Here is a 27,819-nt window from a genome sequence, read left to right as displayed (position 1 = left end):
GGGCAGGGAGGCGGGGCTGGAAGCTCGGGAGGCGGGACTTTTGGGGGCAGTGACCAATAGACTTGAAGGGGCGGGGCTTCGCTTGAAGACTGGCCGAAACATTCTTTTCCGGGCGGGGCGAGTCGGGGGGGAGAGCGTCTAGCGGAGACCGGCTGAGCAAAGGTGAGAGGTAAAGCGCGGAGCGGTTTGAGATCGCCGCTCCTCAGAGGGTGTCGGGTAAGTTTGGGGGGCCACTCGTGGGACTGCAACTGGCCACCAGATGGTCGGGAAGCTGAGGAGGGCGAATAAGAAGGAGAAAAAGAGCAGAATAGAAAAAAAAAAAAAATCACAAAAACGATTCTGAGGAAAAATTGGAGAGGGGAAAAGTAGAGAGGTGCCCTGAGTTGGGAATTGGGATGGAAGCTTTGTAATGAAGGAGTCTCTGTGAAGTTTGCTGAGGTACAAATACTGCACCTGCTTGAAAGCAGTGTCTGAGAACTGGGGGACAAGGGCCTGATGGAACGAGACTCTGCCGGGATCTCCAGTCTGAGGAGCTGGGGCCTTGGTAGGAAATCCGGGGTTTGAAGGGACCAGCTCTTCTCAGGGAGCAAAGTTTGAGAGGATTGGGCCCTCCTGAGTTTGCCAGGGTGGAGGGCGAGGGGCCCTGTTAAGGACTGAGATCTTAGGGACCAGTCTCTGTAGCGGAACCAAGATCGAGGGTGGACTAGGACTGCACTGCACCTGGTAGGAAATTTGTTGCAAGGGCAAAAAGTTTGTTAGAAGACAGAGTTCTGCTTCGTTGGGAGAAGGAGTGAGCTTCTTTGTGGGAGCTTCTCCCACAAAGAAGCTCAGAAAAACCATAAGTAATGCAAAGCAGAATGCAGCTTGGGATATAATGTGCATTATGGTTAAAAGTCTGGACTTGGAGTACAGCAAGACTTGAGTCCTAACAGAACCGCTTCGCGACATTGGGGAAGATTTTTTCATTTCTTTGAACCTGTGAAGTTGGGGGTGGGGGGGGGGTGGACGGTGACGGTAGTACCTACATCATAAGATTTTACTGTATAATTCACAATAAATTGATTAGCACAGTGCCCTGGCACATTGTGAGTGAAAGTCGCTCGGTCGTGTCCGACTCTTTGCGACCCCATGGACTGTCCAGGGAATTCTCCAGGCCAGAATACTGGAGTGGGTAGCCATTTCCTTCTCCAGTGGATCTTCCAACCTAGGGATCCAACCGGGGTCTCCTGCATTGCAGACGGGTTCTTTACCAACTGAGCTACCAGGGAAGCCCCTGGCACATTGTAAATACTTAAAAAATATTCGTTGCTACTATTGAAGAAAATCCCTAAAATTTAGATTGAATTCAGTTGTTTGTAATTGATAGTTTACTACTTTGAGCCAAAAATTGCAGTGTGCATTTAAAATTTATATAGTATCTACTTAATAAAAGAATTTCAAAGTATAATATAAATCATAGGACAATTTATAATTAAAGGAAAATAAAGAAATATATGGCATCATCAACTCAATGGACATGAGTTTGAGCACATTCCGGGAGATAGTGAAGGACAGGGAGGCCTGGTGTGCTGTAGTCCTTGGGGTCACAAAGAGCCAGACATGACTGAGCAACTGAACAACAAAAAAAGAAATATATAGGCAAATAATTATATTGGGAACAGAGAAAATGATTACACATTAAAAATTAAATTTTGTTCCACATTTCTAGGTAAAAAAGGGAAGAACCATAACGTTCTATGTCAGACTACTAACTAAGGAAAGAATTCTCATTTATCAAGACAAAAAAAATTTTATATTATAAGAGGAATTTATTAACTAGAATACTGATTCTTAATCCTGAATAATATACCAACCCTTTTTAAAGGAAAAAAATGTTCTTTTAAAATTTACAAATACTCTTGAGAATTCCAGTTTAAGAAGTACTGATTAAATAAAGTCTACACAACAATGTGATTGTACTTCATGCCATTGAACTATGTGCTTAAAAATGGCTAAAATGTTAAGTTTTATGTTATGTATATTTTGCCACAATAAAAAAGTTTTTTAAAAAAGAAAAGTCTCACTTTAGGAATATTTCTATGGTGATGAATTATCCTAGCAAAAGAGAAGTTTTAATTTAATGTGTGGTAAAATGTTATAAGCAACACCAAAATGAAACAGCACTAAACTAAAACATACATTGTATAACACAGGGAATATAGCCAGTATTTTATAGTGAATTTAAATGTAGTATAACTTAAAAATTGTGAATCACAGTGTTGTGCACCTGAAATATATAAAACTATACATCAATTATACTTCAATTTAAAAAAAAAAATTAAAATATATTGATAGAACTCTCAAACTCCCAAGAGATACTCTACCTGGGCTCCTGAACTCATCAGTTTTGAAAGATACAAAAATCTTCATAAGATTATAACTTAATTGACCTTAAATGAAAGGCAGGTACACAATATTAATAAAATTGTATCTTTATGAATGAATTTTGATGGGGAAAAAAACCTTCAAACCAAAAGAAAGACTTATATCATTTAATAACACTACCCCTGCCTCTTTCCTTTCTATTTCTTCACTTTCAGCTTTTCCAGCACCTTACCTGCTCTCTTGGGATTGTAAAAATAACTTTCAAAAAAACAGCTTTATATAATTTTTTCTCTTCTCAATGCTGACACTGTTACTCAAGGGGGGCCTGATAAATAAGGTTAGAGTTTCTGCCTTTTCTAATCAAGATTGGCATTAGAACAAAGTCCTTGGGCATCAAAAGTTATATCCACCCAAAAGATAAGAGATGTTTCATTACAAAGCAAGGTTTAGGTCAGATGTTCACTAAGTCTATTCTTAGAAAAAAATAAATAATAAGCACCCATAATACCACATCTCTTCTTTCCTTGGGCCAAAAGAATTTGTGGGTTATGGGGAAGAAAAAAAAAAAACTTAGTTTTTCATTCAGAATTAATAACCAGTTTATTCAAAATACCAAAAAAAAAACCAACAAATGCTCATCAGAAGAATGGGTAAGTAAATTGTTATATAATCTTTCAACAGACTACTGCTCAGACTGATACACACTGATACATATTACAACATTCATGAATCCCAGAAGCATTTTGGGTGAAAGAATAAAGAAACAAAAGAGTACGTACTTACAATTTCAACAACATGAAGGTCTAACCAATATGTGGGAATAGAAATTAAAAGCTACTTTTGATCTTAGAAGGGGATTGATTAGAAGGGTGCACAAGGGAAATTTCAAGGTACATTCGGTATCATGTTTGGCAAGTTTATACATTTGTGAAAGTCTTTGAACTCAATAATATCTGCACTTAATTGAATATAATTATGCTTTAATTTTAAAATTTAATGACTTAGCCTTCAATTTTCTCAAATTACATTGATAAGAATCTGCCTTGTAACAGAATAATTTACACATATTTCCATCTCACCAACATACTATCTTTGCATTTGTTGCACAATTTTTTTTTAACAGATATTATAAGCCTGTCAAATGTATATTGAGGTGAATTGGATTCGATCATAGAGCCAGTTTGGGAATTCCTAGTTAGTGATGAACAAATTTACTTGGTGAAAGTCGCTTAGTCATGTCCGACTCTTTGCAACCTCATGGACTATACAGTCCATGGAATTCTCTAGGCCAGAATACTGGAGTGGGTAGCCTTTCCCTTCTCCAGGGGATCTTTACTTAGGTTTGTTAAAACTCACTTTTAAAACAATACTTTTAGAAGTATGTGTTATATGTAATGAAAAAGCCAGTGTCAACAGATGTAAGAATCTCATGTTCTTCAAAATAGCTTCTTAGGAAAATATATGAAAATAAGAAGTAATATAAACAAGATTTAATCCAGCCATTTTCTGTTTCTTTCTCTTAATGATAACTGAATTCTCTGTTGCATAGAATTCTATTCATTGAAGAATCACTTTTGGAAGTGTCTTACCATCTTTTTTCTTAAGAGTTAGCATCTGTCTATTCTTATTTCTTAAAAGCATGGATGAAATTGATGAATTATTTCTCAGGTGAAATGATTATTTTTACTGGAAGAGAAATTATGTTGGCTTTTTTGTAGAAATGTATAAGTTTTTCCTAGTATTATATGGAAGTGCAAGGAACCCAGAATATCCTAAACAGTTTTTTAAATGATCAACAGAGTTGAAGGTTTCACCCTTCCTGGTTTCAAAAAAAAAGAGAAAATTTTATAGTTAATTGCATGTCTTCTCTCTCTAGTGTAATACTAACTGTTCATCAAGAATCATGTTTTATAAACTTATGTCTTGCTCCCATAGAACCAAAAACAGTGTGTTTATGTCCTTTGTTATATAATGCATTTAAAAATGGATTAGTAGTTATTAATATTAGGTAGAAATATCACTTGTTATTGTCTTTATTTGGAGATTAAATACAGTTTAAGGACAGGTATGAGGTACCAAATTAACAAGGGGTGAAAGTGAAAGTGAAGTCACTCAGTTGTGTCCAACTCTTTGCGGCCCCATGGACTGTAGCCTATCAGGCTCCTCCGTCCATGGGATTCTCCAGGCAAGAATACTGGAGTAGGTTGCCATTTCCTTCTCCAGGGGATCTTCCTGACCCAGGGATCAAACCCAGGTCTCCCACATTGCAGGCAGATGCTTTAACCTCTGAGCCACCAGGGAAACAAGTGGTAGATGTGGTTAATTTTGTGTGTCAGCCTGGCTGGGCTATAGTACTCAGTTAATCCAACCAAACACTAATCTAGGTGCTGCTATGAAGGTGTTTTGTGATCTAGTCAACATTTACAATTAATTGAGTTTTAAATAAAGGAGATGATCCTCAGTACTTTTGGAAGCCCTCATTCAATTAGTTGAAAGACCTTAAAAGGAAAAGTGAGGTTTTCTTGAGGAAGAAGTAACACGTCAATACTGCAGTGACAATTTCTGCCTAAGAGTCAGCAACCTGCCAGCCTGCCCCCACAACTGCATAAGCCACTTCTGTGAAATAAATCTGTTAATATATATGGTCTACTGGTTCTGTTTCTCTGGAGAACCCTGAGTGATACAAGCCCCTTTTAGTTACTGTACTTATCAATGCTAGATGATTTTCTTTTTTTCATTTATTTATTTATTTGGCTGAATCAGGTCTTTGGGGGCATGCGAACTCTTAGTTGCGGCATATGGGATCTAGTTCCCTGACCAGGGATCAAACCCAGGCCCCCTGCATTGGGAACACACAGGCTTATCCACTGGACCACCAGGGAAGTCCTAGATGATTCTTTTTTGAAATGTCTCTTTATTGAGATTCTATATTCATTGAGTCATTGTCACCATAATTTTTAAAACATTACATTAGTTTTTAAGTATAGTGATTCAGTGCTTTCACAAATTATACTCCACCAACAGTTATTACAAGACAATGGCTATGATTCCCTGTGCTATAGAAAGTCTGAATTTGGATTCTTCCCCTACATTGTTGTTCTTAGTTTGGTTCTGTTTAGTCACTTGCCTAAACTAAATCTGGAATTCTGTCTCCCATGGAATGTGTAGCCACTGAAGTCTATATTAAGGGCTTTTCTTTTTTTCTTGTTTTGTTTTGTTTTCTTTCTTTTTTTTCTTATTTTCTTTCTTCTTTTTTTTTTTTCCTTTTTCTTTTCTTTTTTTTTTCTTTTCCCCCTTTTTCTTTTTTTTTTTCTTTTGGTCATGCCATGCGGCTTGTTAGAACTCCCTGACCAGGGATTGAACTTTGGGCCTGAGCAGTGAAAGCACCAAGCCCTAACCACTGGACCGCCAGGGAATTCCCCTTGATTTCATTGTTAATCTTGGCTTCCTAGGGGTCTCCTCTGTGCCTGTATAGCATAGTGTCCAGCCAAAGATTAATCAAAAATTGTGTTCAAACATCTCAAGCCAATAAGAGTTACCCTCTCCACTGATCCAATCTGTGTGCTAGGGAGTACATCCAGTGTTCAGGCCGTTTTCATTTCCTTCCTGGTACTCATATTCTTCTGAGTCCTCCAGAGCCCCATTACCTCTTCACTTTGTATGCTCTGTAGGCTCCATTAGCCCAGACATTTCCATGATTTAGGCCTATTCCTGTCTTTGATGCATATGCTCACAGCCTTTGTTCCACTCTGGATACTAGAAAGCTTATCCAGCACCCTTGGGCTGGATCACCTCTGGGAATTCCTTTCAATCCTGGCCTACTCTGACAATCCAACTGTTAGCTCCAAATAGGCTCACAATAATGTAGAAGCAGAGCCACCTGCCATCCATGTTTATTTGCCATTGAGATCACCAGGTTAACTGATCATGCTCTAAATCCTCTGCCTTAGCAGCAAGACTTGGTTTTCATGTGCTGCCCCAGTCAAGTTGAACCTCTGAGCCAACAGAACTGATGTAGGGGTATGGGTGTACTCCCAGACAAGAACAACAAAATATCTTACTGTTCTTATCTGAAATTCACTAGTTTTCACAAATAGGCATTTCTTCAGTTTGAAGTATGTCTATATTTCTGGAGTGCCAAATCATTATTTTGACATTTTTGTCCAGCTCTACTTCCTTTGGGGGAAAGGATTTGTCAACCTCCTCATTCCATCATGCTGAGGTAAATCTCCACCTTTAATTTTATTTAATTACTTTTTAATTTTTTGGCTGCACGGTATGGTTATGTGTGATCTTAGTTCCCTGACCAAGGATCAAACCCATGCCCCCTGCATTGGGAGTGTGGAGTCTTAACCACTGGACCACCAGAGAAGTCCATTCACCTTTAATTTTATCTTTCAAAAAATATCCTGAGAATTCCCTCCAGAGTCTGAGAGGTAATTGTAGTATCTAGTTTCCATGGTTGGATGAGTCAGGATCCCAAGAATAACATTTTACTTTTTAGGCCTTTACAGAAGAAGTGACAACCACATAAATGGGAAAGAAAGATGCTTCTTAACTCATAGAGGACCAGGGCTTACTATATTTTGTATATAGCATTATATTTTAAAATATATTCTATTTATAGTATAGCTCCAGTATTTTGGAGCTATTTCAAACTTACTTTAAAACTGATTAATTATATTTTTCCTTTAATTTCAGAGTTCAGTTAAGTTCCTTATGTCATCCCCTGAAATTGCTTCGCTCTCATGGGGGCAAATGAAAGTACAAGGCTCTACAAAAATCTATAAGGACTGCAAAGTGTGGCCAGGGGGAAGTCGGGATTGGGATTGGAGAGAAACAGGAACTGAGGTAAGCTATTAGTGTTTGGTTGAAACTGTAAGGCTGGCCAAGTAATTTCCAAACTCCTAAGCCTTAATGACCAAGTTCCAAGTGAAAAGTAGCTATTTCTTTCATTCTCTCCCTCTCTCTTTTTCTCTTGATATAATACACATACCATTAATATCACCATTAAACTTTTAAAATATGAAATACAATTGACTTTTTGTCATAACCTTGCACCATAACTACCATTACTAACTCTAGGACATATTTATCATCCCAAAGGAAAGCCCATAACCATTAGCAGTCACTCCCCTTTCTTCCCTTTCTCCAGCTCCTGGCAACTACTACTTTCTGTTTCCATAGATGTACCTATCCTAGACATTTCAAATAAACAAATTCATTCAGTTCTCTTAAGTACATACCTAGGATTGGAAATTCTAGGTCATATGGTAACTCTGTGATTCACCTTTTGAGGAACTGCCAGACTGCTTTCCAAATTAACTGTACCATTTTACATTATAGATGTTAGGAATGTATGATGGTTTCAATTTTTCTAAGTTCCTCCTCACCAACACTTACTCTTATTTGCTTGGCTTTTGCTTTTATTACACCATCCTAGTTAATGTGAAATGTTATCTCATTGTGATTTGAAATTGCATTTCCATTATATTACACGTCCTCCAGTATTCTCAGTGTACCATGCTCAAAATAGTCTCCATTCTGTGAGTGGAGGTTGGTTAAAAGAAGGGAACCCGCAACTCACCCTCCACACTCACATGGGACTTGGCTTCAGCAATAGATAGCTGCAGGCAGTATCAGAAGCACTGATATCCTGATTCTTCCAGGAAGAAGGTCTTATAGCTGGTAGCACAGACAAGGAATAGCCCTTGACTGTAGCAAACTGAAGTGAGTTTCCACCTCAATGGACTAGGAGGGGGGAGGCAGGTAGCAGTCTTTCTTAAAGTATCAGATTCTCACCTTTCCTACCAAATATTTCTATTTTTTTCTTAAATACTTATTTCTTAGTTTGCTCTTTCCTCTTTGGGCCTTTCCAAAGTCTTTAAAAAAAATTTATATATTTATTTGGCTGTGCAGGATCTTGGTTGTAGGAACTCTTAGTTGCAGCATGTGGGATCTAGTTCCCTGACCAGGTATTGAACCCAGGGCTTCCTGCACTGGGGTAGAGTCTTAGCCACTAGACCACCAGGGAAGCCCCTTTCCATAGTGTTTGAATGATTGGGGTTAAAAAAAAATCTTTTTAGGTTGTTTTTTGGTTTGTTTGTTTTAATAATTTTAAGCGTGGTTAGTAGAGCTCCTCATGCTCTAATCATGGAAGTTGATCCTTCCATTTTGAAGGATAGTTTTGCTGGATATACAATTTGTGGTTGTCTTTTTCTTACAATACTATGAAAATGTCATCCCACTTTTTTTGATATTACTGGTTACTAATGAGAAATCAAATGTTATTAAGGTTTCCTTGGACTTGACAAAGTCACTTCTCTCTTGCTGCTTTCAAAATTCTCTTTAGCTTTTGACAGCTTGACTATGATACATCTGTCAATACATGCAGATCTCTTTGAGTTTATACTGCTTGGAATGTATGGAACTTCATAAATGTATAGATTGTTGTTCATCATCAAATTTGGGAAATTTTCACCAATTACTTCTTCAAATATTCCTTCTGCCCCTTCTGTCTCTCCTCATCTGTGAAAACTGTTAGGAGTATGTTATGGGGGCTTTCTGTGTGTTTTTCGTAGAGGTTTTTGGTGTCCTACAGGTCTCTGAGGCTCTGTTCATTGTTTTCATTCATTTTTCTGTCCCTTTTTTCAGATTGGATCATCTCAATTTACGTATCTTTTAGTTTTGCTGATTCTTGCCTACGGTTATGCCCCTTTAGTGTAATTTTCATTTCAATATTGTACTTTTCAGCTCCAGAATTTCCTTTAAAAAATGATTTCTGTTTATTGTTATTCTCTAGTTAGATACATTCTTCTTCTTCTTTTTTTTTAGATACACTCTTACACTATTCTTTAATTCTTTTAATATGTTTTCCTGAAAAATAATGACAGAAGTTTCCTTATATGCTTCAAGCCAGTAAGGGTTCTACTTTGGGTTAAGGGGCTCTGTATGCAATTTGGGGTATGCAGTCAACATTTAGCCAGACAGTTTAAAATTCTGCTTGATCCTTGCTTATGAAGACTCTCAAAGTTACCCAGAATTGTGACCTTAGGGCCTTCTCAGGTCATTTCTGGGCATATGCACAACCCTGGACATGTGTATGGCCTTTTCAATACCAAGGTTCATATCTGAGCTTTTCAAAGCCTCCTATAAACATCTCATTTTTGTATTCTTTTCGTGTTAGTTTTTTAGAACCTCTCACTTGCCCTGTCGTCTACTGCCTCAGGCAGCTGCATTGTTAAACAATTGTCTCTGTTTTTGACAACCTTCTCCAGGAGAAAAGATGGTTTGCACTGGTGAGCTCCAACTTAGATCAAGTAAAGTCTATGAGTGGGGTCTTCCATGGAACCACCAGACGGGTTAAATAATGACAGTTCTCTAGGAATGGGCATTTGAAGGAGCTTTAATGCATTATTCTATCTTGGGTGATTGCAAAACTGGGGGTTTTCACTATGATTCCAGGTTTTTGCTATTCAAGGTGACCACAGAAGTGAGAATGGGGTAGTGGGATGTGTTAAAGACCCCATTATTGAGTTATTGTTAATTTCTCCTTTTATGTCTGTTAACATTTGCCTTATATATTGAGGTGTCCCTATTTTGAGTAATACCTATGTTTTTAAATTTGTTGTTTCTTTTTCTTGAGTTGATCCTTTGATTATTATGTCCTTCTAACAGTATTTATTTACTTTTATAATTTTTATTATTTTTTGGCTGCACCACGTGGTATGCAGGATTTGTGTTCCCCGACCAGAGATCAAATCTTTACCCCCTTAGTGGAAACTCAGAGTCTTAACCACTGGAGCACCAAGGAAATCCCAGCAGGCTTTAAAGTCTACTTTCTCTGATATAAGTATTGCTTCTCTGGCTTTCTTTTGATTTCCATTTCCATGGAATACCTTTTATCATTCCCTCATTTTCAATTTGTATGTGTCTCTAGATCTGAAATGAGTCTCTTGTAGGCAGCATATATATGGGTCCTGTTTTGTATCTATTCAGCCAGTCTGTGTCTTTTGATTGGAGCATGTAGTTCATTTACATTTAAGGTCATTATTGATGTATGTCCCTAATACCATTTTGTTAATTGTTTTGGATTTGTTAGTGAGGTCTTTTTTCCCCTTTCTTCTTTTGCTCTTTTCTCTTGTGATTTGATGACTGTCTTTAGTGTTATGTTTGGATTCCTCTTTCTTTTTTGTGTGTATATCAGAGATGTTTGTTTACTGTGAGGCTTTTATATATTTATATATATATATGTACACACACTGCTAAGTCACTTCAGTCATGTCTGACTGTTAGTGACCCTATGGACTGCAGCCCACCAGGTTCCTCTGTCCATGGGATTCTCCAGGCAAGAATACTGGAGTGGGTTGTCCTGCCCTTCTCCAGGGGATCTTCCCAACACAGGGGTTGAACCCACATCTCTTGTCTCCTGTACTGGCAGGCGGGTTCTTTACCACTAGCGCCACCTGGGAAGCCCATATCTATCTATCTATCTATTTATCTATGCTTGTTTTAAATTGTTGACCTCTTAATTTCAAATGCATTTTAGATAACCTGTATTTGTACTCTCCTCCCCTCACAATTACTTTTTGGTGTTTTTTTTATTTTTTGGCCATGTCACACCGCACGCAGGATCTTAGTTCCCCAACCAGGGATCAAACTCGTGCCGCCAGCAGTGGAAGTGCAATCTTAACCACTGGACTGCCAAGGAGGTCCCACAATTACGTTTTTTGATATTATATATTTTACATCTCATTGTTTTGTGTCTCTGTTAGCCATTTATTGTGGATACAAATAATTTTACTATTTTTGCCCATTTAACTTCCCTAGTAGCTTTGTGTGTGGATGATTTCCTACCTTTATTGTATGTTTGCCTTTACCAATGAGCTTCTCCATTTCATAATTTTCTTGTTATTAGTTGTGGCCTTTTCTTTCTGCCTAGAGTAGTTCCTTTAGTGTTTGTTGTAGAGCTGGTTTGTTGGTGCTGAATTCTTCTAGCTTTTGCTTATCTGTAAAGTTTTGGATTTCTACATTGAATATGAACAGGAGCTTCGTTGGATAGACTATTATTTGGTTGTAGGTTTTTCCTCTTTCCTCACTTTAAGTGTATCGTGCCACTCCCTTCTGGCCTATGGAGTTTCTGCTGAAAAATAATCTGATAACCTTATGGGAGTTCCCTTGTATGTTATTTGTTGCTTTTCCCTTGTTTTTAATATTCTCTCTTTATCTTTAATATTTGTCAGTTTGATTACAGTATGTCCTAGTGTGTTCCTCTATGGGTTAATCCTGTATGGGACTCTGCTTCCTAGACTTGGGTGACTTTCCTTTCTCAGGTTAGGAAAGGTTTCAGCTATTATCTCTTCATATATTTTTTTCAGGCTCTTTCTCTCTTCTCTTTCTGGGACCCTTATAATGCCAATAAGTGGGTATAATGTTGTCTCAGAGATCTTTTAAACTGTCCTCATTTCATTTTCTTTTTTCTGTTTGGTGGTGGTGATTTCCACTACTCTGTATTCCAGCTCACTGATCCATTTATCTGTTTCATTTAGTCTATTATTGATTTCTTCTAGTGTGTTTTTCATTTTAGTTATTGTTTATTAATTGTTTGGTTTTTCATTTTTAAATTCTTTGTTAAAAACCTCTAATTTCTCATTCTGTGCATCCGTTCTCCTCCAAAGTTCTTTGATCATCTTTAAGATCATTACTCTGAACTCTTTCTTAGGTAGATTGCTTATCTCAATTCTTCCTCTAGGGTTTTATCTTATTCCTTCATCTAAAACATATTCCTCTGTCTCCTCATTTTTTCTACATTGCTATTTGTATTTTTAAGTACGTGGTAGGTTAGTTATGTTTCTCTACCTTGGGAAAAAAGTGGCCCTCTATAGGATAAATCCTGTGTCCCAGAAGTACACTCCACTCTAAAGGACCAGGGGCCAGCTGGTCCCAAAGTAGTGTCTGGCCTGCATTTACAGACTCAGTTTGCAGGCTGCAGGACTGACTGTAGTTTTTCTTAGTTCTGATGTCTGTCCCTTAGAGAGTTAGCTGGGTCTTGGCCCTTTGGTGTGCAGGCTTTGTCTAGAAGCATGTCCTGTGAGCTCAGGAAGTCTATGGGCAGCACCTGTCTGCTGAGAGGTGGGGCCGTGTGCCCAGCCAGTCTGTTGCTTGACCTCAGACATCCTAGCACTGAAGCCTACAGGCTGTTCTGTGGGACCAGGTTTTGATGTGTGAAGGTATCAACCTCCAGGAGAGCTCATGCAAATGAATGTTCCCTGATGTTTCTGCCACCAGGGTCTTTGTCCCCAGGGCCTCCCTCCCCCCACTCTCCAAGAGACCCTCCAAAACCAGCAGGTAGGTCTGGGCCAGTCTTCTATCAAATTACTGCTTTTGCCCTTGGTCCCAGTATGTGTGAAATTTTGTGTACACCCTTTAAGGGTGAAATCTCTATTTCTCTCAATCTTGAGGCACTTCTGTGTTCAAGTCCTGTTGGCCTTCAAAACCAAGTCCTCTTCATGGTGCTGGAATCCTGGACTGGAAGGCCTTACACGGCACTTAGAACTCTCACTTTTGTATGTAAAGATGTGTAACATATTTATTCTCCATTTTGTGGGTGGTGTACCTGGGGAGGTACGGAATTCAATTATATTGTGAGTCCACCCCTCCTAGTGGTCTCATTGTGGAGCCTTCATTTTGAACTGCATGCACTCATTGTTGTGATCCAGACACCTAGTTTATTACCTACCTGGGTCTTAGGAATATTCCTGGGCTGGTAAAAGGAATGGGAGGGCTTTGAGATATAGAAGGGACAGAATAAGAGAAGGCTGAGGAGTAAGAAGCTATAATGCTTGTGAACCAAATGACTCCACTGAATTGTTTCATAAAGCTAGAGAGGTGTAACAGTAGACAGTGGTATGGTTGGCAGTGTCAGTTTACATTTATTTAGTGGACAAGGCATAGCCACTTCAGATACTGAAGCAGGAAATTGATGTGACTGACAATGATTTTCCAGACTATGCATTTAAGATATATTGGAGTACCAATTTATGAGTGTACCACATTGGAGAGATTTTTTTTCTTCAAACATGGATTTAACACCATATACTATATTTTTCCCATATAAGACTTCATGAGTTAATATTACTTTTAACCTCATTCTGCATTTAAGGAAGCTTAGTAAGCACAGAGGTTATATACTTGGAGAGGTACAGAGCTAGAAAAATATGAAATCAAATGGTAAATTCAGGTCAGATTCTAACTTTCTTTTACTCCATCATGATTCTTATAACTTTAACATTAAAGACTATAAAACTGTGACGGTACCATTGTTGATAATAGCAAAATGGGAAAAGTTTGCTGTAGGTTTAGTTTTCATCTTGTTAAGTTTCATCTGTCAGCTGAATACATAAGAGGAGGTGTTCTAGAACTAGTTGAAGAGAGAAGAACTAGGAAAGATGAGAGGAAAAGCTGAGGTGTTGACTAGAACTCATCTGCATAGGAGCAAAAGGACATCAAATCAAAGCTATTACACCTCAGAGTTCTCATCTATAAAATGGAGATAGTAATATTACCTACCTCATAGAGCTGATCTAAGAATTCATGTACTGTGCTAGATATGGTATAGGCATTCAATAAATGAAGCTGTATATTGTTAAGTTAGTAGTAGTGTGGGTGGCTATGAAACAGCAAATTTGAAAACTATTAGGAAGGTGAGAGAGTCAGATTGGGAGTTTGGAATTAGCAGATGCAAATTGGTATATATAGAATGGATAAATGACAAGGTCCTACTGAAGAGAACAGGGAACTATGTTCAGTATTCCGTGATAACCCATAATGGAAAAGAATATAAAAAAGTATGTATATACATATGTATAACTGAATCACATTGCTGTACAGTGGTAATTAAAACAAGATTGTAATTCAGCTATACTTCAAAAAAACTTTAAAAGGTGAAATTTGCACAATAAGGCAGTTTATTAGATTTAGCAGGCAAAAAAGAAGTCTGGCATGGATAAATGGGTACATGGTTGTGCCATTTATTGAGATTGGGTATATGAAGAGGAGGAACAGGTATGTCTGTGTTTGAGACAGAGGCTGGGTGGATAAAATGAGTAATTCTTTGGAATGTGTTGAGTTTGAACTTACATTAGGGCATCTAGATAGAGACTTATAACAAATATTTAAATGGATAGGTCCAGGCACTGTCACATTTTAGCTAGATACCTTAACCAAGTTATATAGCCTGACTGTGTCTCAGTTTAACCATTTCAAAATGGAGGATAATAATGTCTGTTTGTTATGGGTTGATGAAAGAGTAATACATGGGTTGGGAAGAATAAATTTTAAAAATGCATGCCACTTGCCATCATGCAAATTCATTCTTTCTCCCACTCAGTATTTCTCAGTGTAATTCATGGATCTCTTACATCAGAATCATCTAGAGGTTTGTTTAAAAGGCATGTTCTGATCTCCCTCACTCCTCCCAACTACTAAATCATAATGTCTTGAGGATGGGCCCTGGAAAATAATATATTTCACTTGGTTGGTTTGAATACTAAATATGTTCATCTTTGTAAAGCATCTGCCACAGTACCTGTCACATAGGAGATACTTGATTTTTTGTAATTTTTAAAATTTTCTTTTCTTCCTTAGTTACCAGAAAATTATGTGCTTAGCACATAACAGTGCTCTACACTATTAGTTTCTCCCAATATAACTACAGAAATGATCAAATTACTTCTAAAAGTCTTAGAAACACTCTGATTTGTACATCAGATGCTGCTTAATAAGGAATCCTTGAGGGGATTAAGAGCCTAGGAATGTTTAGGGGATTTCTTATTACTTTGGACTACTTCAATTGTTTATACCATGAACTGATGGAAGTATTATCTCTAGTTATTTTTTATACTCTAAATATATAGTAGTAGTGCTATTCTTTTTTTTTTGGCTGCACCACACGGCTTATAGGATTTTAGGTCCCCAACCAGGATTGAACCTGGGCCCACAGCACCAAAAGCATAGACTCCTAACCTTTGGACCACCAGGGAACTCCTTTGTTCAGCTGTTCTTTTTAATGAACTTAGTGCTGAACAATAGTAAGTATTTATTATCAGGCCTATAGACCAAGCTGGAGCAGCTCTACCCCCAGCTACAGCTGGCGCGTTGGCTGAGTGCTCCAGCTGTCTCTTATCCACCTTGGACCAGGGAGCTAGCCAGGACCTGATCTTTCTTCATGGGACTATCTGAAGCTCACAAATAATTGCCACTGAGCAAGTATATTTCAAGACTTTGCTTGCCTCAGGTTCACCAATATAAATTTCCATGTCAGTAGGACACAGAAGTATATTCTGCCTACAGTAAGAAGGCAAAAGGGGTGAATATTTGCTGAACAGTCATCCAGACTATCAGATGTTTAGTCATATGTTATACATCTGCATATGAGTTGTTCCTTGGGCAGCTTAAGCCAAACATATCCAAAGCTGATTTCATTTCCTTTTCCCTACCACCACCACCCCGCCCCGAAAATATCTAGGAACTTTCTTGTATGTTTTTCCATAATTCCATTAATGGAATTACTGTCTACACAGTCACCTAGAAGAGAAATATCAGATACAATTTTTATTTCTCCAACTTTCTCCTCCACCACATCCAACGAAGTATATTTGTTGATTCAACCTTGGCAAAGTCTTTCAAATCTGTTCCCTCTTAGTGCCCAGAGCTCTCACCTGGGCTGTGGAATGAATCTCCTACCTGATTCTCCTGCCTCTTATTCTATGTTTTTGAGGTTTATCTTCTATTATAATTTCTAAAACATGAACCAGTCGTGTCACTGCTCTGCTTAGAAAACTTCCAAGGCTTTCCCTAAACCTCAAAACTAAGCAAACACGCCTCAGGATATGGTTTAGGGCCATTAAAAAAAAAAAAAGTGATACAGTTCCAATGTTTTTTTTCAATTTCATTCCCTATAGTTCATAAAACACATGTGAAGGCCTACCTATTCCATACCTAATACCTACTCTCTTAACAAACCTACCATGATCTTTCATTTTCCGTAGTTTTGCTAGCACCATTTCCTTTACTTGAAATGAACTACTCCCCTTTGTACCTGTTGAAACCTTATACATCCTTCAATTCCTAGCTTTTGTGCCGTCTCCTCTCTGAAGCACTTCCTGATAGTCCGTGTGAAAATGAGCTGCTTACCCCATTGTCAGTGTCTCGGCTGTACCAGCTGTGTGGTACTGAGTGGGCACTTACCTGCCTCCCTCATGAAGTGGTGAACTCCCTGAGGGCAGGAGCTCTGCACTTAGCACCGTGCCTGCAAAGGAGGGGCTCAGCAAACATGGGCTGCATTCACTTCTTCATAATAAATGTGGTTAGAAATCTTTTTTACACTTTGTGACATTCCCTCTGAGGTAGGTTAACGCTGTGATTCCTTGTTTTGATCAGTTTAAAGGGGGTAGGAGCAGATTATATAGTAATTGCAGAATGGAAATATAAAAAAAAAATTATTGTCTTCAACCAGTGTCCTCAAAATAATAATTACTACCACCTACTCCCAAATCTCTACCAATCATTAAATAACTGCTGTTATTTAATGCAGTGCCTGGTCAAATATAGTTTTTCCAGGGTCACACCACTAGTAATTTTTGGAACCAAGATTTGAACCTGAGTCTTACTATAAAGCCTATACTTTTCTCCTATTACATACTGTCCTCACTCATTTCTATCCTAAAGCAATAACTGTCTTATTGGAGAAGAGTTTTCTATGTAGAAACATGCATATGTCTTTCATTTATGTTAGGCTGAAAGGGGGCAAGGAAGAAGATATGACAAAAATGTAAATTTAAAAGAAAACCAGGACTTCCCTGGTGGTCTCATGGTTAAGAATCTGCCTGCCAATACAGGGAACATGGATTTGATCCCTAGTTGGGAAGATCCCACATGCGTCGGGGCGACTAAGCCCCTTGCCACTACTCCTGAGCCAGCACACCCGAGAGCCCATGTTCCGCAACAAGAGAAGCCTCCGCAGTCAAGCCCGAGCACTGCAGCAACTAGAGAGTAGCCCCCGCTCATGTCAACTCAAGGAAGCCACGAGTACAATAAAGACCCAGTACAGCCAAAAATAAATAAGTAAAGCCAAACCCAATTAGCAGGCACCCGAAGAGAACCAGAGGAAATGTGGAAACTTTAAGCTATTTTTCTGATTTTTTAAAATTGAAATATAGTTGATTTTACTGCACCTTTCAATTTTAAATAATATGAGACTTACAGAACAGTCATGTGACTTACGATAAATACCTAGACAACCTTTCTCAAAATCCTCAAGTTGTTAATACTTTGCCATGTTTGTTTTTTCTCTCTCATCAGATGCACAAACACACACATTTCCCCCCAATCATTTGAGTGTACATGGCAGATATTTTAGCATTGCTTTCCTAAAAACATAAACTTTCTCCTGCATAGCCACAATATCATTCTTACAACTAAGGATATTCTCCTTGATATACTAGTATACAGTCTATTTTCATTTCCCCCAAAATGTCCTCAATAGTTATAACTATTGCTGATTTTGTGGTTTTATTTTAATATATAATATAGGCAATAGGTATAAAGTGTAACATAATTCTAAGTCTTGTCCATTTGACCAGACTAAAGGTTCTTGTGCTCAGGACACGGCTACCTAAGGAAGTACAGTTGAGCTGAGCTGTCCCTAACCCTTTCTGCTTTTGTGCTTGTTTTGCTGGTGTTTTCCCATTTGCCTTCTAAACCTGGGTGACATGGAAAGTCTATGTTGAATCTCTCCTTCCCCTTTTTCTATTTTGAAATATTTTGAACCTATATAACAAATTTGAAAAAAATAATAAACACTTGTAAACCATCAGCCTAGATTTACCAGTTTTTAATATTCTAGCACATTTGCTTTTTTTGTCTCTCAGTATCTTTCTCTCTTTCTGAATAACTATATTTGCTGAATCATTTGGAACTAAGTACTGACATCATGACACATAACTCTGAATACTTCAGCTTATATCTAATAAAACAAAGGCATTCTGCCTTATATAATGTTACACTCAAGAAATTCAACATTTATAGAATATAAAATAATATCAACTCCATAATCAAGTTATAACAACTGTTCCAATAAAATAATATCTTTTGTAGCTGGCTTTCATTTCCAACCCAAGATCCAATGAGGGCTCATGCACTGCATTTTGTTGTCATCTTTCTTTAGTCTATCAGTATACAGATTTATTGACTGAGTATAATTGACCTATAATACTATGCAAGTTCCAAGTACCCAACATAATGATTTTATATTTCTATACATTACAAAATGATCACAATAAGTCTAGTTACTGTTACCTTACAAAGTTTTTATATTATTGACTATATTCCCCGTGCTGCACATTTTATCCCCATGATTCATTTATTTTGTAACTCACCTGTTTCTCTGATCTCCCCTACCACCTCCCCTCTGGCAATTACATGTTTATTTTCTGTGTCTAATTTCTGTTTTTTGTTGTTGTTGTTTTTGTTTGCTCATTTGTTTTTTTTTTGTTTTTTTTTATATTCCACATATAAATGAAATCATTTAGTCTTTGTTTTTGTCTGACTTATGTCACTTAGCTTAATACCCTCTAGGTACATCCATGTTGTCACAAATGGTTAAGATTTCATTCTTCTAGTGTTTTCATTTTCTTTGCAAAAATACACAGAAGTGGAACTGCTAGATCGTATAGTACTTCTATTTTTAATATTCTGAGGAACCTCCATATTGTTTTCCATAGTGGCTGTACCAATTTACATTCCCAGCAGTGTACAGGGTTCTCTTTTCTCCACATCCTTGCCAACACTTGTTATTTGTTGTCTTTTTGATAACAGCCACTCTGACAGATCTGAAATGATATTGCATTGTGGAATTCTCTAGGCCAGAATACTGGAGTGGGTAGCATTTCCCTTCTCCAGGGATCTCCCCAACCCAGGGATTGAACCCAGGTCTCCCACATTGCAGGATTCTTTACCAGCTGAGCCACAAGGAAAGCCCAAGAATACCTGAGTGGGTAGCCCATCCCTTCTCCAGCAGATCTTCCTGACCCAGGAATCAAACCGGGAGGGATCAAATCCAGGGAGGGATCAAATCCAGGTTTCCCGCATTGCAGGCGGATTCTCTACCAGCTGAGCCACAAAGAGAGCCCAACAGACACATGAAAAGATACTAATAGCTTTCCTCCAAGAGAAAACAATTAAAATTTCCATAACATCAACATGTTATGGAAAGCCTCCTAAAGAAGAGGAACAAAGACACTCACTGAAGGAAGACAGCCTTAGTGGTTTGCCCAAGGAGACTGATGAAGCAGAGGGGGAGCTGGTGGCAGAGGATGGCTCAGTGACAGGCTGACGCTGCAGTCACAGGCCTCTGCACAAGGCTGTGAGTAATCACTCGCCAAGGCCTGGAGCCACAGGCTGCTGCAGTTATCTTTCATGTCACCCTGTACATTTCACCCTGAGCCTGCAGTAAAGCACGCAGCAGCCAAATTGGGTTCCACTGATCCTGCAACCCTGATGGGCTCCTGCTGTCCCTAGTCTCTGAATCTCCAGAGGATGACGGTTTTGCACTCTTTCATGACCTTTCACTTCACTGAGCAGTGGGCTTGTTTCGTTATACTAGCACGGTCAGCTCTGACAGCCTAGGAATCACCGTGCTCCTCAGAGTAGATGCTATTCTTTGTTAAATGAAGGAATCATTCAGTATTTCAGATAAATGCATTTACTTAAGGCAAGTGAAGCTCTCCAACTCTGAATTATAATTCTGTTAAATATTTACCTTGGTCATTGTCCCAGAACAAACATTTTAAGTTCTTTGTATCGTAACTGTTCAGCTCGGGGTGGTTCTAGGATTGATCACAGAGCTGTGGAACTAGAAAGAGCATGTAATCCAATTGTTTTACATTCTTTAAGACCCATATCAGAGGCTTCCCCAGTAGCTCAGTTGGTAAAGAATCTGCCTGCAATGCAGGAGACCAGGTTCAATCCTTAGGTCGGGAAGATCCCCTGAAGGAAATGGCAACCTGCTCCAGTACCCTTGCCTGGAAAATTCCATGGACAGAGAAGCCTGGCGGGCTACAGTCCATGGGATTGCAAAGAGTCAGACACAACTGTTTGAGTAACTTTCACTTTTAATCAAGTGAAAAAAATCCCCATTTTTCTTTTGCCTTTTAAAAATGTATAAACCTAAATTACTTCAGAAATAGAGACTCTAATCCCTGGTCTATTCTGATCTCTGTGGAGAACAGGGCAAGCTGGAGGCAGAGACACTGTTCAGAGCCACCTGGGCACTAGCTCTGCATCTTTGCCCACTGTGAGGAAGTAGCCTTGCTGCTCATCAGTTTGGTTCACTTTGACATGCAGCTGTTCTAATTTACAACACTGATATTCCCTTAAGCCTTAGTGTTAATTCCTTAGGAAGATGTTGATGAAGTCAGTCAAAATATAAAAAGGTGTTAGTGTGAGAGCCTGGCTACGTTATCTGCTCTGGAACACTCACTGGCTGAGTGAAGAGTGTCAGCAGTAGCTGCCCCACCCCACAGGGACTCAAGAGACAGAGAGCGAGCCAGCAAGGATGTGCTGCATCTGCTCCTGCTTTGTGTAGCCACCTGGCTTCTGCTAAATGTTGTTTCCTTGGCTAAATAAATCAGGAAGCAGTGAGAACCTCTGTGTGCCTATATATGTTCTTTTCCTGCTCATCTATAACCTACCTATAGTTAAAAAAAAAAAAGTTTATTTGGAAATAATTTCAGACTTACAAAAAGCTACAGGAATATTAGAAAGAATTCTTGGACTCTTCCAGTGGTCAAATGGTTAAGACTCCATGCTTCCACTCCGGGGGCACAAGTTCAATCCCAGGTCCCCCAGTCAGAGAAGTTCTACATGCCATGTGGTACAGGCAGGAAAAAAAAAAAAATCTCATTTTACCCAGATCCAAATGTTAACAGTTTATCATATTTTTATAGATATAAACCTTTATTTTAATCTGATATCCAGTTATGGAATCGGATGATGGTGGTGATTGAGTCGCCAAGTGTGTCCAGCTCTTGCAACCCCATGGACTGTAGCCGGCCACGCTCCTCTGTCCATAGGATTTCCCAGGCAAGAATATTGGAGTGGGTTGCCATTTCCTTCTCCAAGAGCTTATCATATTTTATCATCCTCTTCTCCAATAGACACTTTTTTCTGAACTGTTGTAGATATTCTATTTAGGAGTAAATACACACAGGTATTTAACTAAATTCGAAGGGAACTGTCCTTAGGTAAAGGACATTAAGAAAAACTAGGACCTTCTCACAACACAGTGATGAAAATCAGGAAAATAACATTGATACAGTAATATTATCTAATATACAGGCCTTATTAATATTTTGCCAGTTTACCTAATACACGTGTTACATTTGTCATACTAATAGAATCATACAGTATATAGTCTTTCGGGACTTACATTTTTCACTCAGCATAGTACATTTTGTGTGCTGTGTCGCTCAGTCATATATGACTCTTTGCAACTCCATGGACTATAGCCCAACAGGCTCCTCTGTCTATGGGGATTCTCCAGGCAAGAATATTGGAATGGGTTGCTATGCCCTCCTCCAGGGGATCTTCCCAACCCAGGGATGGAACGCAGGTCTCCTGCATTGCAGGCGGATTCTTTACCATCTGAGCCACCAGGGAAGCCTATAGGTATCGATGCTTTGTTTCTTTTCTATTGTTCAGTAGTAATCCATTCTTGGATTATAACAGAATCTGTTCGTGAACATTTGGGTTGCTTCCAGTTTGGGAGTACTACAAATAAAACTTCTATAGATGACTGTAGTTAACAGTGCTATATGATATATGTGAAAGTTAAGACTAAATTCTAAGAGTTCTCATCACAAAAGAAAAAATTATTTTTTGTCTCTATATGAGATGATGGATGTTAACTAAACTTATTATGGTAATCATGTCATGTTATGTAAGTCAAATCATATGCTATACACCTTGACTTATACAGTACTATTTATCAGCTATATCTCAGTAAAACTAGAAAAAAATCTAGAGTAGGATATCTTGCTTCTAACTAGGAAATAAGAGTTAACAATGCCCCCCACCCATAAAAAGCTGCTGTGAAAGTTCATGTACATGTTTTTGTGTAAATGTTAGTTTTCATTTCTCTAGGATAAATACCCAGGTGTGTGATTGCTGAATCACATAAGCACATAGTTAAGAAGATGCCAGACTGTTTTCCTGCTAGAACATGAAGAAAGTCATATGCAGTCAGACTGGCGAGACAGCTGAGAACTTACAGATGGACCATGTTAAGGAGTTTGGCAATTATTCTAAGAGCACGGAGAAGCCAGTGAATGCTATTAAGCAGAGGAGACATTTGAATGGTTTTGTGTTTTGCAGATTCCTCTAGCTACAGTTTGCCCTACAATTCCTCTAGAGCAACTTGAAGAATGGATAATTGGAAAGGGCCAAAGTGGTTTTATGGACACCAGTTAGAAAGTTACTGCAATAGGCTAAATAAGAAGTAATGGCAGCTTAGACCAGGGTAGTGGCAGCAGAGACAGAGACGAATGGACAGGTCCAAGAGATAATAAGCGGAATTCCCTGGTCCACTGGCTAAGAATCCAACTTCTGATTGCAGAGGGCTCGGGTTCAGTCCCTGGTCAGGGAATTAAGATCCCATAGGCTGTGCACTATTGCCAAAAAGAAAACTAAAAAAATGAGATAATAAGGAAGTAAATTATTCTGTCCACTCTTTTAGGGAAAATGTTTAGTATTTCAACATTAATGTTTAGCTGTAGGCTTTTCTTAAATGTCTTTTACCGAAGGACAGTTCCCTTCTAGTTATTTTTAAAAAACTATTTTATTCATTTGACTGCCAGGTCTTGGTTGTGGCATGTGGGATCTAGTTCCCTGACCATGGATGGAACTCAGGCCCTGTGTTGGGAGTGCAGAGTCTTAGCCACTGGACCACGAGGGTAGTCCCTGTAAGTTTGTACCTCGTAATCCCCCTCATTTATTTCACTCATCTCCCCCACCACCTCCCCTCTGACAACTCTGTTTATTCTCTGAGTCTATTTCTGTTTTGTTTGTTCATGTTTTTAGATTACACATCAGTAAGATAATATAGTACTGGTCTCTGACTTATTTCTCTAAGGATACCCCCATCTAGGTCCATCCATATTGTCATACATGATGTTATTTCATTCCTTTATGGCTGAGTAATATTCCATTGTATATACGTGTACCACATCTTCCTTTTTAAATTAATTTTTATGGGCGTATAGTTGCTTTGGGCTTCCCTGGTGGCTCAGTGGTAAAAAATCCACCTGCCAATGCAAGAGGCATGGGTTCAGTCCCTGGGTTGGGAAGATCTCCTGGAGAAGGAAATGGTAACCCACTCCAGTATCTTGCCTGGGAAATTCCATGGACAGAGGAGTCTGGTAGGCTACAGTCCATGGGGTCGCAAAACAGTCGGAGACAACTTGGTGAGTAAACAAGAACGCAGCTGCGTTAGTCTCTCACTGTACAGCAAAGTGAATCAGTCACTCACAAATGTAAACCCACTCTTCTTTAGATTTCCTTCCCCATGAGGTCACCACAGAGGGCGGAGTAGAGTTCCTTGTGCTCATTAGTTATCTGATTTATACATAGTAGTGTGTATATGTCAATCCCAATCTCCCATTTCATCCTACTGATCCTTCCCCCACAACATGTGGTCATTAGGATTAGTTCTTTCAAGTTTCAACAAAGTTGCTCCTTAGTTTATAGTATTCTAATGAAGTGCCTTAAACTAGAAGGTTAACTTGTTTCTGTTCAAGTCCCAACTCTAGTACTTAGTGATTTGTGTCATCTGGTATATATTTGTGATCTTTAGTTTCTTTATCAATTATACAAGAATAGATGCTTTTGTGCTATTATGCAGAGCACATGGAATAATTTCTATAGGTGTTTTATGAAAACTGCAACTATAAACATGTAAGATATTATTTCAAGATTTAATTTAAAAAATACTTATTTGTTCTTCTTATACCTTTATAAATTTCAATCCTATCTCCTCTAAAGCTTTCTAGACTGAAAAACTCTTCTGTCTTTGGCAAATCTGTTGTCTTCTTGGTGTTTTAGCAGCTCTTTTCTAAACTACCTCTAACTTATGACTAGAATGTACCCCTTCCACAGCCACCGCATCAAGGCATATTCCAACTCATACTTCAAGATGCAGTTAGAACAACACGTCTTCCATGACAGTTTTCCACTCATATTTATTCACTCCCCAGTAGTGGGCTGGCATTTACCAAACTTTTAACTCCTGTATCCCCCTGGCTGATGTGGGAGCAGTTCAGAAGCCACCATCCTCTAATGTTAGCTTAATGTTCATTAATAACCTTACCTTAAATACCCCTGGGAGAATCTGGGAAGACTTTACAGAGTGACAGGTATTGGTGGGTTTTAAGGCATCAGTCCAAGTTTTCCTGGAGTCAAGCAGGAAAGCAGCTCAGCACACGGAAACAGAATGGCACCTTCCAACTTTTGGCATGGTGTGTGCACATGCTTTCTTCTCCCACTTCCTCTCTTTCCATTCACCCATCACTCACACTCCAGTCAAACGGAACTACTTGTAGTTCACTAGGTTGCTCTTTCCCCTGAGCCTTTTAGTTCACGCTGTTCCTGTGTTTGGTATGCCTTGTTCCCCTGATTTCCTTTAACCTGGCTAATTCCTGTTTTTCCTTTAAGTGAAAGTTGCTCAGTCATGTCTGACTCTTTGCGACCCCATGGACTATATAGTCCATGGAGTTTTCCAGGCCAGAATACTGGAGTGGGTAGCCTATCACTTCTCCAGGGGATGTTCCCAACCCAGGGATCGAACCCAGGTCTCCTGCATTGCAGGTGGATTCTTTACCAGCTGAGTCCCAAGAGAAGCCCAAGAATACTGGAGTGGGTAGCCTATCCCTTCCCCAGCGGATCTTCCCAACCCAGGAATCAAACCGGGGTCTCCTGCATTGCAGGTGGATTCTTTACCAACTGCGCTATCAGGAAAGCCCATCTCAACTTAAATGTCACCTCCTCTGGGGTGTCTTCCCTGACCCCGTGGCCTGACTCTGCAAGTCTGAATTAGGTTCCCTTTCTCTATGTTCCCACAATACCCTGAACTTACTTCTTTGTAGCACTTGTAAAACTACTGAAATTTCTTTGTAGTTTTCCACATTTTTTCACTAGACTTAGAGCTCCATAGGGCAGCTTCTGTTATTCCCAGGGCCCAGGTGATACTCTGCATAGAGTAAACCTCAGTAAACATTTCTTCAGTGAATGAATGAATTTCACAAGAATGCTGACTGCAAAGAAAGATTTGGAAAGCTGGCAGCTGACGAACATTCTCTTTCCACATCCAGCATTCTCCTGGCGTGCAGCCTGCAGACGTGGAGGAAGTTGTGGAGAAGGGTGTGCAGATCCTTGTGATTGGCCGAGGGATGAGTGAGGCCTTAAAGGTTGGTATGGGGAGCGCAGCGTTCCTGAGGACTTTCAGTACTCTCTCGGGTCCTTACCTTTCTCTTGGAAGGTCAATCTATGTATCATGCACCCCCATTTTTGCTGAGCCAGTGGATGGCCCAGGATGAAGGAGTGGCTGAGCCTACTCTTCCTCATCAGGGTTGGTCCCTCCAGTCTCGACGTAACCAAAGGCTGGTGTTGTTTTCAACCATTTTCTAGAAATTCCTCAATCTTGGAAATTTCTTAAGCTCTATAGCTATCAATATTTGGCTCTTCAGAGTTTTATAGTATCTTTCATTACTTACAGTATTTAAAATTTTTCTTTTCTTGGGCACATTGAAGTTAAGTTTTTTTTCCCGTTTTCAGAAAAAAGTTTGTTTTTATTGTACTTACAGAAATAATACATGCTTGTTGTGAAAAAGAGTCAACACAGAAATGTAGTATTAAAAAGGTGAAAGATCCCCCTTCCTAGTCACATGTGATGTACATGTAACTGCGCCAATTCTCTCTACTCATCTACTAATATATACTCACTTATGCATACTGACATCCATGCTTTTACATAAACAGGATCACAGTATATAGACTGTTCTGCAACTTTTTATTCATTTGTTATTGCATTATAGACAGCCTTTCACATAAGTTTATAGAGATCTACTTCATTCTGTCCCTTATAGACATGTCCTAAAATCCAGTTCCTTACTGATGAAGGTGCCTTTCTATTTTGTAATCTAGTTTTTTTTCCCCCCTCCATTAAAATGACTCCTATCCATAAGGCTACTGTTAATATAAAACTGTTCAAATATATGAAAAAGTAATATAGGACATTTTAAAAACATTTCACTGAGAGTTCCTTCTAACAGAGTTGAATTAAAGTCTATTTAAAATAATATTCAGGACAAGTCAGAGTTGAGAAAATATCCAATAATAGCTGCCACTATTGAGAATCTTTTATATAAATTCATTCACAACTATTTATTCAGCACCTTCTGTGGGTCAGACACTGTTTGAGTTTCTGGGGACAACAAGGTAAAAAAGGTTCGTGGCCTCATGAATAATAAAGATGTAGACAATTTCAGATCATAGTAAATGCTGTGAAGAAAACGATGACTTCTGAGGGCTGTTCTAAATGAGGTGATCAAGAAAGGCCTGAGAGCACATTTGAGCTGCAGTATATGTACATTCATAAAACTTCATCCTCACACCAACCTTGTGGTTTTAAGTATTATTACCCCATTTTATAGGGGAGGAAATTGCAATGACAGGCTTTCAAAAGGTCTCTTGGTTATTGCATGGCAAAGTTAGAATTTAGACTTAGGTTGGATTGACTCAAACATTTAACATTTACATGCTAGACATTTTACATACTTTAGCTGAATTTTTCTCATACCAACCCTGTGAATTAGGTGGTATTACCGCTATTTACACACATGGAAAAAAAGGCTCAGAATATTTAATCACTTGCTGAAGTCACACTGCTAGTAAAGACTTAAACTCAAGACTGGCTGGCTCCAAAATCCATGCTCTTTCCAGTTTCCATTTCACCCGAGCTGTGTGCACATATTGCAGGATACTTCTGTCAACCTCTTAGAAGACACTTTGACTCCTTGGGCTCACTGCCAAATTTTTGGACTGGTGACATGCTGGGTGATTGGGGAGTGTCAGTTGTCAGTGTCCAATTCTGTGGAATATATTTGCCTCGCAGCAGGAAAGGAAACCCTGGGGGCCTTTCACCCTGATTTACTCTTTTCCCTTCTTCCCAGGTACCCCCATCAACCGTGGAGTACCTCAAGAAAAAAGGCATTGATGTGCGGGTCCTCCAGACAGAGCAGGCAGTGAAGGAGTATAATGCCTTGGTTACCCAAGGCATCAGGGTGGGAGGGGTCTTCCATTCCACCTGCTGATGGAGCCTTCAGAGAATAAATGACTAAACAATGA

General features: G+C 39.0%; 1 protein-coding gene across 3 annotated transcripts; it reads left to right on the top strand.

Annotated features, from left to right (window-relative positions):
• The first annotated feature begins 64 nt into the window (after positions 1–64).
• Positions 65–27,819, top strand: AAMDC (adipogenesis associated Mth938 domain containing). Of its 3 annotated transcripts, none has more exons than XM_043452657.1 (5): positions 65–162; positions 7,066–7,215; positions 12,652–12,711; positions 25,785–25,880; positions 27,645–27,819. In XM_043452657.1, the coding sequence occupies exons 2-5, from the start codon at positions 7,084–7,086 to the stop codon at positions 27,783–27,785; spliced, it is 429 nt and encodes a 142-aa protein (XP_043308592.1). In that variant the 5' UTR covers positions 65–162; positions 7,066–7,083; the 3' UTR covers positions 27,786–27,819. The 3 variants fall into 3 exon arrangements, with proteins under 3 accessions (XP_043308592.1, XP_043308591.1, XP_043308593.1); XM_043452656.1 differs by having other exon boundaries at positions 65–216; XM_043452658.1 differs by lacking the exon at positions 12,652–12,711 and having other exon boundaries at positions 69–216.

The sequence above is a fragment of the Cervus canadensis genome, chromosome 29 (assembly GCF_019320065.1).
Source record: "Cervus canadensis isolate Bull #8, Minnesota chromosome 29, ASM1932006v1, whole genome shotgun sequence".
NCBI lineage: Eukaryota > Metazoa > Chordata > Mammalia > Artiodactyla > Cervidae > Cervus > Cervus canadensis.
This window is presented reverse-complemented; position numbering and strand designations above follow the sequence as displayed.

What these genes read in the sequence shown, in the direction of transcription:
- AAMDC (XM_043452657.1), top strand. Translation starts at nt 7,084, where the DNA reads ATGTCATCCCCTGAAATTGCTTCGCTCTCATGGGGGCAAATGAAAGTA. An exon ending in AGACCCTCCAAAACCAGCAG is followed by an intron (nt 12,712 to 25,784) that starts GTAGGTCTGGGC and finishes TTCCACATCCAG; the next exon opens with CATTCTCCTGGCGTGCAGCC. An exon ending in GGATGAGTGAGGCCTTAAAG is followed by an intron (nt 25,881 to 27,644) that starts GTTGGTATGGGG and finishes CCTTCTTCCCAG; the next exon opens with GTACCCCCATCAACCGTGGA.